Here is a 13894-nt window from a genome sequence, read left to right as displayed (position 1 = left end):
GCTTTAGGTGAACAAACAGAGGTGCTTCCCTTAACCTTGCCGGTTTGTCTCTCTAGGTGTTATACAAACAGAACTGGGAAGAGAATAAGGAAAAGTACCTGCTCCCTCCTGATGCTCCCGAGTTTGTGCAGGCTGTAAAAGCTTCCGAAATTTTCAGCAAGGTAGGCCAGGCCCCGAAAGGCCCTGAATTATTTCCCCGTTCATTTGGTGCCTCCTTCATTCAGCTTATGTTTCCCAAATGGAACGTGTTGTTGTTGCTTCCCTTTCTCTAAGAAACGATACATCGAAGACTGGGAAGCGGACAAAGCATTATTCTACCCTTATGACGACAGCCCCGAACTAAGGAGAGTAGCACAGGCGCAAAAGTCCCTCAGTGATGTAAGTACCGAGATCCTGCTAGTGTGATGTGGACCTGTGTTGTTAGATAAGGAAGTCCGTGTTTAACAAACAAACACTTGATAGGATCATTAAGATATTTTAGTCAGCATGAGGGTGTGGGTGGGTATTCTCTTCCTAAGCTGAAATGTAAGGATAACAACTTGTCCTTCAAGCAGAATGCAGCTGCAATCCTAAGCACATTTGCTAGAGAGTAAGGCTCCCTGACATCACTGAGACTTACTTCAGAGTAAACCTGCTTGGGATTGCCAAACGTTATAGAGCAGTGGTGCTAATTTGATTGCCTTTATTTTACTAGTGAGTGCAAACTAGCTCCGTGTTAAGAGAAAGCAAGAGTGAATGTCTTCCTTGCTGAAACAAACAGGTCTTGTCTGTCCCTGTTATTTCAGATTGTCTACAAAAAGGGGCACAATGAACGCAAAGCTAAATACACTTCTCTGCCAGACCCACCTGATGTGGAGCTTGCCAGGAAAGTGACCCGACAGCTCAGTGATGTGAGTATACTGTAGTGTTAATTCTTAGCATAGAGGGCAGGGAAAATACCAAGTGCTGTAAACGGCAAAGCTATGCTTGCCACATGGCCTTCTGCAGTCTTTCTGGCCCCATCTCGATTTCCTGTTGAATCTTAACTCTCCCTCTCTTCCACCCTCTTTTTCCGTCTGTGGAGACTGCTATTGTACTCAGGTCGTGCTTGCCAGCTTCCCATGGACTGTCTATACACCATATATTTAAAGTACATGACTATCACCAAAGAATCTTGGGAACTGCAGTTTAACCCACACAGAGGTACAATTCCCAGCACCCTAAACAAACAACAGTTCCCAGGATGCTTTGAAGGAAGTGACGGTGTGTATCCAGCCTTGATTCACTACTGCGAGAACTTGATCTAATCTAGCAGGGTTTTTCTCATTTACATTAAGCATTAAAAAATAACTACCCATCTGATTCGTGTTTGGTAGTACCACTGGTCCTGCTAGCTAGGGATGATGGGAATTGTAGTCCAAAAACAGCTGGAGACCCAAGTTTGGGAAACCCTGGTCTAATCCCATTTTGAATCTTTCTTAGTTGGTGGCCATCAGTACATCTGGTGGCAGAGAATTCCATAGTTTAACTATACGTTGTGTGAAGAATCGTTTCCTCTTGAATATTTTACCATTTCAACTTCATTATAAGAGCCTTGCTGGATCAGACCAAAGGCAAATTAGGCAATCTATTGTGTGAGGTAATTCAGTTAGGAAACCTCCGCTGAAGAGACCTAAAATGCTAAAAAAATAAAAATAAATGTGCCTCCCTATTCCATTTCCATACAAAATAATGCTTCACAGACTTGGGAAATGTGACGGCAAACAGAATGCCCATATCTGATTTCATGCGTTGAATTAATTGCACAACTGATGAATTCCACAACCATGAAGCATGACTAATAAAGTTGATATTTAGGTATAATTAATCTAGTACCACGATGGAAAGAAGAGGGATGAAATTAATGTGGTCGTGTAATTTGTTGTAAATAGCCAGTAAATGAAACTCAGAACCAAAGCAGATTGTGATAAAAAAAAATAATGTCTGACCCCCTCATTTACGTTAGTCATGAATTGCTGCATTTTTCATTGTTCTCTTCCTTTAATGGAATGTCTTTTAATATATCTCACTACTGGTCTCCCAAACTTACCTTTTAGGGATAGGATAGGCAACCAAAAGAATGGAGCACAGACCAGAAGTCGAGGGCAGGAAGATTAATGAGAGTAGTTTGGAAACCAAGGCTTTTTGGTGCTGGGAGAATAAAAGATAATTGAGTTAGTGGGAAAGTGCTGTAGTTCAGTGGTAGAACATCTTCCTTGCCTGCTGAGTTAAATCTCCAGCATCTTCAGGTATGACTGGTTCCCTGCCTGAAAACCCGAAAAACCACTGCCAGCCAGTGTAGACAAAACTGAGTTAGATAGACTAGTGGTCTGACTCCATATAAGGCAGCTTCCTATGTTCCTATGAGATCCTGGGGTTTTGGGTGACCCCCTTTCTTTCCTGTCTGTCAGCACCACCACTTATACAATTAGTGAGAAACTTTCATACGTCTATGTAGCCTTTTGTTCCATAAGGGGTACATTTTATATTTATTGTGATTTGTTATTTTAGGGCCAATAGCATGAGTGTAGATTCTACATTACTGTGAAGATTTGATTGAATTCTATACAAATTCTGGCTGCTACTGTAGCATACATGAAATGCAGCCAGAATTTTAATTGCCAAAGGTTGGAAAGGAGAAGCTATCCAATCCAAATTAGACTGGCAAAACAAATTGAGGGAATATGCAGAACTTGCCAGATTATCAGCAAGGTTCTGAGATGTTCAATAGGGAGTGGGATGTATACAGAGTTTACTTAAAAGAACATTGCAAAAATATAAATCCGTTGGCAGATCTGGATTGACTTTCTGCATGTAATAGGAGAATCTTATAAAATTAATGTAATTGAAACAACCTAGAGGAGACAAAATTTAGCGTGCAGATAAAGAATATAATTTGGGAACCACAATGGGGAGATCATGCTGAATCCAACTACAAATTGTTACATGCAACAAGCACCAACTATGGAATGAATGTTTATTTCTGTTTATTACTTATGTTACACAGTTTTTAAAACCAATTAAGCAGAGAGAGAGAGAAAATTCTATACAAATTCAAGTTGCAGTTCCTTCACCTCCCAATAATGCTCAGGAGTAAAAGAAAAATGGGAAACATTTAAGGGGATGTTGAAAAGTATAGGGGTTTCATAGCAGCTGTGATGAAACAAACATATTATAGGAGTTGATGTGATTCCTTTACTTTAGTTGGCTGTGCACAGTTCAATATTTGTTGTTGTTTTCTACAGCGCAACTATCATGAAGACTATGACAAGAAGATCAGGGGCAAATGGAGCCAAACTCCATGCTATGATGTTGCAGTTGCCAGAATGAATGCTGATAACTTGAGCCCGGTAAAGAAAGTGTATTGCAATTCAGCAAATGAGTACGAATTTTGTGCCTTGATCATTGCGTTTCCATGCTGCTTTCTAGATTGTCATTTCCTTTCCCAGTTAAATTCCAACTTAGACCTGTATTTTACTGAACTGAGTATAACTGTATTTTCTGCTCCCTACAGAGAAAATACCAAGAAAACTGGGAGAATCAGAAAGACCAAATCTACTTTATGCAGACTGAAACACCAGAGTATGCAGTTAATAAGAAAGCTGGAATTGCTGCCAGTAAGGTATGCTTAATATTCTCAGTACTTATTTAGACTGTGCCCTCTCTGAAATACTTTAGCAATTTCCCAATCCGTATTTGAATAGGCATCCACTGTTATTCCCGTTTCGCAAGTGAAATGAATATTGCATCCATTTTCAACATGTTGAAGGCCTTTTGCTGCCCTAGGTGGAATGAGGATTATTCTTGATTGGCTCTCTGTTTGCATGCAGAAAGGTCAGCTTCTGTGGGCTCCTCTTGTATTGTGCTGCCCCAGGTAGCTGCTTACTCTGCCTCTGTGGTCAAAGTCACCTTGCTGCTGGGCTCCACAACACTGAGTAGTTGGCAATTCTCTTGGCTCTTAGTATTACTGAAGACACTGGGCCCTGACAATACAATTTTTTGCCCATTGTCATATTTCTCAGATTCCATAGCATAATTTCAGCACAATGGATAATACAGCCTGAAAAGAGGTTTTTTTTAAAAACACACACACAGAGCATCCCTTGCAGGTATAACACATTTTACTTCCATCACATGAGATGAGCACAAACAGCTGCTTGAATCACAGAAGAAATGCCAACTGTTGGCTGTAAATGGCACTAAATTTCTTAAGAGTCTTAGTTTTGCACTTTTCCCTCGCTGAAGAAGCTAAGTAAGTTACTCAAACATATTTTATAAAAAGAAGTGAAAGATAAGCTACACTATAAATAGTGCCAACCAGGAATTTAAGAGACTCAAAGTACACAAGTTTGGAAAAGTGAGTATTTTTCTTCTTAATTTTGATAGATAAAATACAAAGAAGATTACGAAAAATCCAAGGCTTCTACAGATTATAATGTGCTTCCAGCTACAGAGAACCCACTGCTTAAACATCTGAAAGCTGCTGGAAATCTTGTGAATGATGTAAGTGTGGTTTGTTTCTCCAGGGATAATTTTGGCCAAGACCAATCAATAGTTTGTTGTAGCCATTCATTATTCAGAATTAGGACTCTTTTTATGGATTTGCTTTGCAAGCCTATGGATTTACTTTGCAAGTTAGCTAGATCAAGTGACTAACAATCTTTTATTGATTAAAAATGTGCCTTTGATTAAAAACATATTAAAAATGGTTAGCCACAATAGCTGAATGGGCCCTTCAGATTCAGATACTTTGGAATGCTAGTAGTTAGAGGACAAGGAGTGGAGAGAGATCTGTTGCCTTCATGGACAGATAGGAACAGAGGTAAAAGCTGTTCCCTAGTTCTGCTGGATCTCTCAGCAGCCTTTGATACCATCAACCACGACATCCTTCTGAACCATCTAGAGGAGCTGGGGGCACTATTATGCAGTGGTTCCATTCCTTCCTCTTAGGCCGTGTTCAGAAAGTGGCGGTAGGGGATGAGTGTTCAGACCTCTGGGCTCTCACTTGTGGGGTGCCTCAGGGCTCCGTCCTCCCCCCCATCCTTTTTAACATCTACATGAAGTTGCTGGGAGAGATCATCAGGGGGTTTGGGCTAGGTGTCCACCAGTATGCAAATGATACCCAGCTCTACCTCTCCTTCAAATCTGAACCAATGAGGCCAGTGAAGGTCCTGTGTGAGTGTCTGGAGGCAGTTGGCGGATGGATGGCAGCTAACAGATTGAGGTTGAATCCTGACAAGACAGAATTATTGTTCTTGAGGGGCAGGGCAGGTGTAGAGGACTCCCTGGTCCTGAACGGGGTAACCGTACCCCAAAAAGACCAGATGCGCACCCTGGGACTTATTTTGGACTCTCAGCTGTCCATGGAAGCCATCTGGCATACAGGCTGAGATCCTACCTGCCCTCATACTGTCTCACCAGAGTGGTGCGTGCCCTGGTTATATCCCACTTGGACTACTGCAATGCACTCTACGTGGGGCTACCTTTGAAGGTGACTCGGAAACTACAACTAATCCAGAAAGCTAGACTGTTGACTGGGAGACCATATACGCCGAGTACGTTTCCAAGCACAATTCAAAGTGCTGGTGCTGACCTTTAAAGTCCTAAGCGGCTTCAGCCCAGTATACCTGGAGCATCTCTGCCCCTAATGTCAGTTTTTAATGTCTGACGTTTTACTGTATTTTTACTATTTTGCTGGAAGCCACCCACCTACTACTACTACTACTACTACCAAAAATAAAATAAAATAAAATAAAATAAATTATAGGGCATCTCTGCTAACCACTGTTGCAAACAGGGTTCTTTGGTCTGATCCAGCAAGGCTCTGCCTAAATTCTTACCATCCAAGGTCAGAAAAGAATGTGCATTTGAATCCAAATGTCCCTTCTCAGCAAATTTAAGGCAGCCCAATCTTGCTAATTTAATGGCACCATGATGAGTGGAGGGAACCATGCTATTTGATGGGGGTCTTTTACAATATGGCTTTTCCTTCCACCTGGCAGAGGTTATATAAGGAAGCATATGAAAAAGCGAAAGGAACCAGCATTAATTACTGTGACACTCCCAAATATCAGATTGACAACGTTCTGAAAAACTTCAGTGATGTAAGTATGGCAGCAATTAAATAGTGGTCCCAATGAGACTTCCATAAACTGGTAAGTTTGTTGTAACTTTCGGCATTTCTCCTCCAGGTTAAATATAAAGAGGGATATCAGCAGAATATCTTGGGCCGCTACATAGGCACCTTTGAGGACCCATATCAAACACACTGCATGAAAGTTGCAGCCATGAAGAGCGATGTAAGTATGGATTACATTTCCTTATGCTGTCTTCCCCTGTTCAGATGAAGTTTCTGGTGGTTATTGATCCCTTGTGACCTTTCCTAGAAAAACTACAAAGCCGACTATGAAGAGGACAAGGGAAAGTGTTACTTCCCTCAGACCATAACTCAAGAATATGAAGCCATGAAGAAGTTAGACCAGTGCAAAGATGTGAGTATTTGCTTCCTATGGGATCTTACCTTCATCCTATCTTATCTTATGCTATGTGATCAGGAATTTCAAGGAGTTCATGGAAGGAGCTGAAGTGTTTTCTTTTAAAATTTCTTACAGATTTTCCAGAAGCATGCAACATTTCAAATGTGTAAATCACAATTTAAAACACAGATGAATTAACAAATACACATCTATGTTAACATATATACACAAGCCAAAGATCAGGCTTAGGCTAAGTACTAATTAATTGCATCAATCATGGACTTTAATAATTCACAGAACTGAAGATAAGTGCTCTTCCCTCTTTTGAAATATTCATCCTGCTAATAAAAGGTCTGTTTTGAGTCAGGTGCAAATTATACATTACTCATGAAGGCATGTAATGGAGCTGTAATACTTCTCTTTGACTGAAAAGCAGTCATAGAAGGCAGGTTATTATTAGGGGGGGAGAGAGAATATGAGAGAATGATTTTGAGCTGGAAAATGTCCAACGGAGAAAAGCTTCAGCTACTTCTCTGCTGAGAATTTCAGCCTCTTGGGGATTTACTTCATTAAAATAAAAATGGCATGGCTTTCTGCAGTCATTTGCATGTGAATTGTAGCTAACCCTCAGGTCTCGTAATTTTGAAAGGTGACATCTTCATATGCTTTTTACAGGTTTCTTGTGACATCTACTGGCCAGAATATGCTTAGCTTTCTCACACATAACTTCTCAAGTAAAACTATGCACACTAACATTGTGTACTCTCTTTAGCCACAGCAGGGCAAATAATGGTCTATGCCTCTGATTTATATATACAGCCAGCCCAGCCATATGTATGTATGGTGCTTGGCAACTATATATGGTTTTGTGCCAGGGTTGTACCATCATCTGTGATTCTGTTGTCTGTGAAATCCCACAAGATGATGTTGAACAGTAAATATACTAAAATCTGTTTCATATTTCATGAGCTGGACATCTGAAGCCCATTGGAACTTTATAACTTTTGTAGTCTTGAGTTCTTTCAGATCTGCAAAAGACAGTCTTGCAATCTTGGTTGGCCAGTAGTATTTTTGATGAATAAATGAATACTGCTGTATCTGAATTGAATTAGAAGTCTATTTTATTTATTTATTTACATTTTTATTTATTTCATAAAATTTATGTACTGCTTGATTTGTAAAAGCAACATCAACCTCAAAGCGATTTACTGCTATATAATTCTGTTATTGCTGGTACCTGCTGGAAATTAAATGTCATTGTCTTTTTCTTCCCTCTAGCATACCTACAAAAAGCATCCTGATAAGCTCAAATTTACACAAGTGACAGATTCTCCTGTTCAGACACAAGCGCAGATCAATTCCAAGCAGCTGAGTGATGTAAGTTACCTGGCAACTCAAACAAACTCCAACTCAAGCAACAAACTCTTAGGTTTCACTAGACTGTGTCTGGCAAGCAAGCTTCCGGTGGTGATGTTGTGGCTTCACCTCGCGACAACACTGGAAGTGACCCAGAACAAAACAGATCAACAATTCAGAAATGGGCATAATACTTGTTCTGTAAGATGACTCGATAGATTTATGCAGAAGCAGGAATACGCACTGGCCTACTCTGTTAACAGAGATGTGCGGATTCCGGATTCCTTGAAAGGTTTATGCCCTTGACCTGAGTCCTTGTCCCTTATCTTGTGTGCATGATAGAAATGGTTGAACAATTGTCACACAAATGGTGTGTATTAGAGAGGGCAAATGTTCTTACCACTTACTCAGTTTCATTGTGCTAGCATTTCAGCTGAAGCCCTCAGTGTCATTATTTGTTCATCTGCATTTCAGCTGAACTACAAAGCCAAACACGAGAGTGAGAAATTCAAATGTTCCATCCCTCCAGATGCCCCCTTGTTCCTCCAGTCCAGAGTCAATGCATATAACATCAGTGATGTAAGTACATTAGAACATGACATGTTCTTTCTAGGACTGAGCTTTGTTATTCAATGCTGGTGATTTGTGAGCCCTGGGGATAGTAGACTTTTATGTTCATTAGTTGCTTATGAATGTTATCAGCTGCTTTTGTAGGGGAAGGCTTGTATAATGAAGCAATCTACTCTCTAGCGATTATATTTTTTTTAAAAAAAATGTCTTATACAATTAGAGCGTTACATACCCTCTGCAATATTTTCTGCTTCTTCTTTGGCAATCACTCATAGCTGAGTAAGATTGCCTTCCATGAATGTGGTCTTTACAGTCTGTCCATAAGTGACTGTGGAGGCCAATTCTGGATCTTCACATCCTTCCACAGTGGGGACATAAGTTTCCGGGTGGGAGTTGATCATGGTGAGGATTTGCCAAGCATGCCTTCCTCTTAGCACGTTTCTCCCTTTTGTCCTGAGTTCGTGCTTCTTCAAAGTCCATGACGCCTTCGGTGAAGGCTGTTGTCCAATTGGAGCACTTGCAGGCCAACAATTCCCAGTTGTTGGTGTTTATACTACATTATTTTATTTTATTTTACTCTGTGAGTCACCCTGAGGTCTTATGATGAAGGCCTTTATATTAATCTAATTAACAACAACAACAACAACGACAAGAACACCATAATAAATGGATCAATTTTTGCATTAAACCATCCTAATATTATGCCCCACCTTCCTCATGTTGTTTCTTCTGCTTCTGTGTCAGACTTGCTATAAGTACGACTGGGAGACATCGAAAGATAAGAAATTCGAGATCAAGTTTGATGCCATTCCGATTCTTGCTGCCAAAGCCAATCGAAAAATTGCCAGCGATGTAAGTGTTGCAGAGAAATGCAGTTTTCAGGCTGATTTGGATCAGCTTGCAGTGCAGAATGTTGAAGACCATCAATGTCTTATCCCCATGTAGGTGGAATATAAGAAAGCTTATGAACAGAGCAGAGGGAAGATGGTTGGAGCTCTGAGCATTGAGGATGATCCTAAAATGCTACATTCTCAAAAAGTAGCCAAACTGCAAAGCGATGTAAGTACCCATTCCGTACACACTACACCGGTTAGCACCGATAGGAGGATACCTGCAGGGTACCAAATTCTTCATCCATTTATTTAAGTACTTCTGACTCCCTGCAATAAAACTATTCTGAAATATTTGCAAAAATCATAATGTGTAAATCACGTCCAATACTGATGGAAATATTATTAATAATAATAATTAATAATGCATATTAGAAGAGTCCTACAGGTCTTTCAAAAGCTGTTTCTGTCAAGCATTGATGAACCGTTGTCAGTTCTGTAGCCAAAATTACGAATCAGCAAGTATAAAACATTCCATCTAGCGGGACGCCCCCAGGCCACCCCCTTTGCCAGCCCTGTTCTGCATACTTCTTCATTGCTTTTGCCTAGCTGCTATGTGCCTGTGAATTGTGACAATGGTCTGGATGGATAATGAAGATATAAGTGTGTGTGTTCATGTGCCCAGGGTGTGAGGAATGGATGTTTATAGAAACCACCTCTGACTCTCACATGGCTGGAATGTAGCCTCCTGTATTAAGTTAAGAAAGTCTGCCCAGGATCCAAATAGCCAAGCACATGCGCCCAAGCATGCTTCCCTCACGGACTTTTTCCTTTTCTAGACTAGATCCTAGTCATGCTGCAACCCAGGCTACCTCAGCTCTTGAAGTGACTATTTGTGGTTTTTGAGGAGCAGAAGGGTGGAGCCCTGAAAAGCCTTGCTAGTATATGTGCAGAAGCTCCAGTATATAGCCAAAAGGGCCACCCCATAGCTATCTGGATCCTCTCAACTCCATCCTAGGACCAAATAGATAGTGCATCGCCTGTTACACCAACGTTTATATATACAGTCGTACCTTGGTTCTCGAACGGAATCCGATCCGGAAGTCTGTTCGACTTCTGAAAATGTTCGAAAACCAAGGCACGGCTTCCGATTGGCTGCAGGAGCTTCCTGCACTTAACTGGAAGCCGCAGAAGCTGCGTCGGACGTTCAGTTCCAAAGAACGTTCACAAACCAGAGCACTCACTTTGGGAGCCAAAACGTTCGAGTAGCAAGGTGATGCAGAACCAAGGTATGACTGTATATAAAGAGAGAGTATGCCAAGGTAGCTCTAGACGTATGTTTATTTTTATGTATTTATTTTTTTATTTAACAAAATTGATGTACCACTTTGTTGTTAAACAACAACACCACCCTCAAAGCAGTTTAATAAAATAAAATGGTTTAAAATGGTTAATTAAAGATGTTAAGGTCCGGTTTTAACATTTTTGAAAAGGTGATTAAAATCAACAGTGGCTAAAGAGAAAAGATTAAAATGTGCCAACATGTCTATCTGTCTGGATGGACTTGCCAAAACAAAAAAAGTTTTTGACAGCAAAAGAGTACAGCAGAGGTGTCTGCCTGATGTTAATCAGCAGGGAGTTCCAAAATGTAGCTTGCTGCCACACTAAAACACAGATTTCTTACACCCTCTTTTCTGCACCCCTTTGCTCTCTTTTCACAATGCTCTTCATTCAGATTCAGTCGATGTGTAAAAAAACAAAAACAAACTGTAATGACCTGCACAGTCAACTTTTATTGCTACATGATGACTTTTATATTTCACTCCCGGCAGAGACTATATAAGGAAGCATATGAAAAAGCTAAGGGAACAAGTATCAACTACTGCGATACCCCGAAGTATCAACTTGACAATGTGCTGAAAGGCTTCAGCGATGTAAGTGTGGTTGCAATTGCACTTAGATTTATGGCCTAAAGAAGACTTTGCTAAACTCCATTATGCCTATTGTAATATGTGGCACTTTTCCTCTAGGTTAAATATAAAGAGGGATATCAGCAGAATATCTTGGGCCGCTACATAGGCACCTTTGATGACCCGTACCAATCACACTGCATGAAGGTTGCTGCCATGAAGAGTGATGTAAGTATGGATTCCACTTCCTTAACCTGTTCAGATAGAGTTCGTGATGGTTATTGACCCCTTGTGGCTTTTCCTAGAAAAACTACAAAGCTGACTATGAAGAGGACAAGGGAAAGGGCTACTTCCCTCAGACCATAACTCAAGAATATGAAGCCATGAAGAAGTTAGACCTGTGCAAAGACGTAAGTTGTGGATCAAGCAAGATCTTACTTATATCCTGAGTGACTTCACATTATACAGTCAAGATTTCCACGAAATTAATGGAAGGAGCAAGAAAAGAACTACGTACTAGAATTCTATTTACTTGAAGTTTTGAGGGTGGGAGCTCATATGGACACACACACAACACACACAACGGGGGCACATTTGACCCCCAACTCCACACTCTCTAACATGCAGTCGCACACCAGACAAGGAAATCTGGCTCTCCACCCACCAAGCAGCATTCGTGTCCTGCAGAGAAGTACCTGTCATTGCTGGCTTAAGTGAGAGATGAGGACTCAAGGAGTAGAAAGAGAGACAAAAATTAGCAGGTGTATACACACCAGTGTTGGTACAGACTTGACAAATTGTGCACCTCAGCTTTCTGCTAATTAATAAAAATGAACCAGCAATAAAAACTTTTCAGTCCCCTCTCCTGACATATGCATTTTATCAGCTATTATGTCAGTGTTTGCTTTCAGTTTGTTCTCACAAATTAGAGTCTTGATGCTTTTCTTTTAATGAAAAGCAACCTTCTAGGAGGCTGGACCTTTGAGGTAGAAGTAGCGTGAGTAGAGAATATTTTTTGGGGGAAATAGGCCTGCCATAATCTGCTTCTCTCTCCCACCCCCCCACTGCTCTTCTGTTCAGAAGTGTAGCTTCCTGGGGCTGCTTTTCATTAAAATAAAACCGCTGGGTCTTCTTTCACTCTTATATGGGTCAAGTATTGTTTCGCCTCAACCTATGCATTTTACAGGTTTCTTGTGACATCTTGTGGCCAAAATGTGCTTTGCCGCATGTATGCTTTCCCAGGGAAAACCATACATAGCAATGCTGTTCACCCTTTATAGCCATAGCTGTGCAAGTGATGACCTCCATCACTGTCTGTGTACTGTGGCAGAGTTAGATTATGCTTGTGATTCCCAGGTAAAATCTACCAGAATATTTCACACTACCCTGGCTGGAGGACATATGAGAGCTCTTGGATGCTTTATATTTTTGACAGTCAGAGAACTTTAAGTTTTGTGAATGGCAGTGTTGCCCCCAGTTATACTTTTGCTGAATGAATGAATGAATGAATGAATGGAGGTGTGATATCTGAATTGGTTTATAAAACTCTATTTATGATGCTACTGATATATATATATATATATATATATATAACACCATAATGCCAATGCCTACTGGAAATCAACTGCCATTTTGTTTTATTTTTGCTTTTGTGTCTTCCTAGTATGCCTACAAAAAACATCCCGATAAGCTCAAATTTACACAAGTTCCAGATTCACTCGTGATGGTACAAGCACAGATTAATTCCAAGCAGCTGAGCGATGTAAGTTACCTGACAACTCAGAACATCAAACTCCTGCCTTGTTTTATGTTTCATGGGACCTAGCTTCATCTTGTGACAACACTGACTCAGAATATTATTTGCTCATCCTACATTTCAGCTGAACTACAAAGCCAAACATGAGAGTGAGAAATTCAAATGTTCCATGCCTCCGGACGCTCCCTTGTTCCTCCAGTCCAGAGTCAATGCATATAACATCAGTGATGTGAGTATGAGCCTTCACTTGTTAAATAGGTGGGTGCAGCCACTTAATGGAGTCAAAAGGATTAATTCAGATCTTCTGGTAGACCTGATAGGATAGTACAGTGGTGCCCCGCAAGACGAATGCCTCGCAAGACGAAAAACTCGCTAGACGAAAGAGTTTTCCGTTTTTTGAGTCATTCCGCAAGACGAATTTCCCTATGGGCTTGCTTCGCAAGACGAAACGCCTTGCGAGTTCTTCTGAGTTTGTTTCCTTTTTCTTTAAGCCGCTAAGCCATTAATAGCCGCTAAGCCGCTAAGCCGTTAATAGCCGTTAATAGCCGCTAATAGCCGCTAAGCCGCTAATAGCCGTGCTTCGCAAGACGAAAAAACCGCAAGACAAAGAGACTCGTGGAACGGATTAATTTCGTCTTGCGAGGCACCACTGTACTGAAATGGCCAAAAAACAGGGGGGAGCAGTATAACAAGAAAACACTTTCCTTGGGGGGTTTTTTAAGTTCAGGCCTGCAAGTTTGATGAGAAGAGTGCTTACAATGCCATAATTAAGTAAAGAGTTGCCTCAAAGCCAGATTTTGGCTCATCTTTTGTAAATAAAGCAACTAAAAATGTTTGTGCACCTGAGAGCATCCTTTGACCAGTTTGCTGGACCCCAAATTATTTTATCTACCAGCTCCAAGATGTCTTCTGTACAACAGAAACACAGCGTCAAGGAATGTGATTGGAAAAGATCAGATTTTATTAGTACAGCTGATG

General features: G+C 40.8%; 1 protein-coding gene across 50 annotated transcripts in view; it reads left to right on the top strand.

The window, feature by feature from the left end:
* Positions 1–13894, top strand: part of NEB (nebulin) — a 158299-nt gene that overhangs the window by 14475 nt on the left and 129930 nt on the right. For 46 of the 50 annotated variants that reach the window (XM_081186795.1, XM_081186814.1, XM_081186813.1 and 43 more), the window contains 18 exons: positions 57–161; positions 274–378; positions 786–890; positions 3264–3368; positions 3533–3640; positions 4405–4521; positions 6021–6122; positions 6210–6317; positions 6405–6509; positions 7773–7871; positions 8325–8429; positions 9165–9272; positions 9366–9479; positions 11083–11184; positions 11281–11388; positions 11466–11570; positions 12824–12922; positions 13041–13145. In XM_081186795.1, the coding sequence (XP_081042921.1) occupies positions 57–161; positions 274–378; positions 786–890; positions 3264–3368; positions 3533–3640; positions 4405–4521; positions 6021–6122; positions 6210–6317; positions 6405–6509; positions 7773–7871; positions 8325–8429; positions 9165–9272; positions 9366–9479; positions 11083–11184; positions 11281–11388; positions 11466–11570; positions 12824–12922; positions 13041–13145 (1905 nt within the window). The remainder of the gene's footprint in view (positions 1–56; positions 162–273; positions 379–785; positions 891–3263; positions 3369–3532; positions 3641–4404; positions 4522–6020; positions 6123–6209; positions 6318–6404; positions 6510–7772; positions 7872–8324; positions 8430–9164; positions 9273–9365; positions 9480–11082; positions 11185–11280; positions 11389–11465; positions 11571–12823; positions 12923–13040; positions 13146–13894) is intronic. The other 4 variants (XM_081186829.1, XM_081186816.1, XM_081186818.1 and 1 more) reach the window with 3 other exon arrangements.

The sequence above is a fragment of the Podarcis bocagei genome, assembly GCF_964188305.1.
Source record: "Podarcis bocagei genome assembly, chromosome: 1".
NCBI lineage: Eukaryota > Metazoa > Chordata > Lepidosauria > Squamata > Lacertidae > Podarcis > Podarcis bocagei.
The sequence above is the reverse complement of the archived record's forward strand: the minus strand, read 5'-3'. Positions and strand labels throughout refer to the sequence as shown.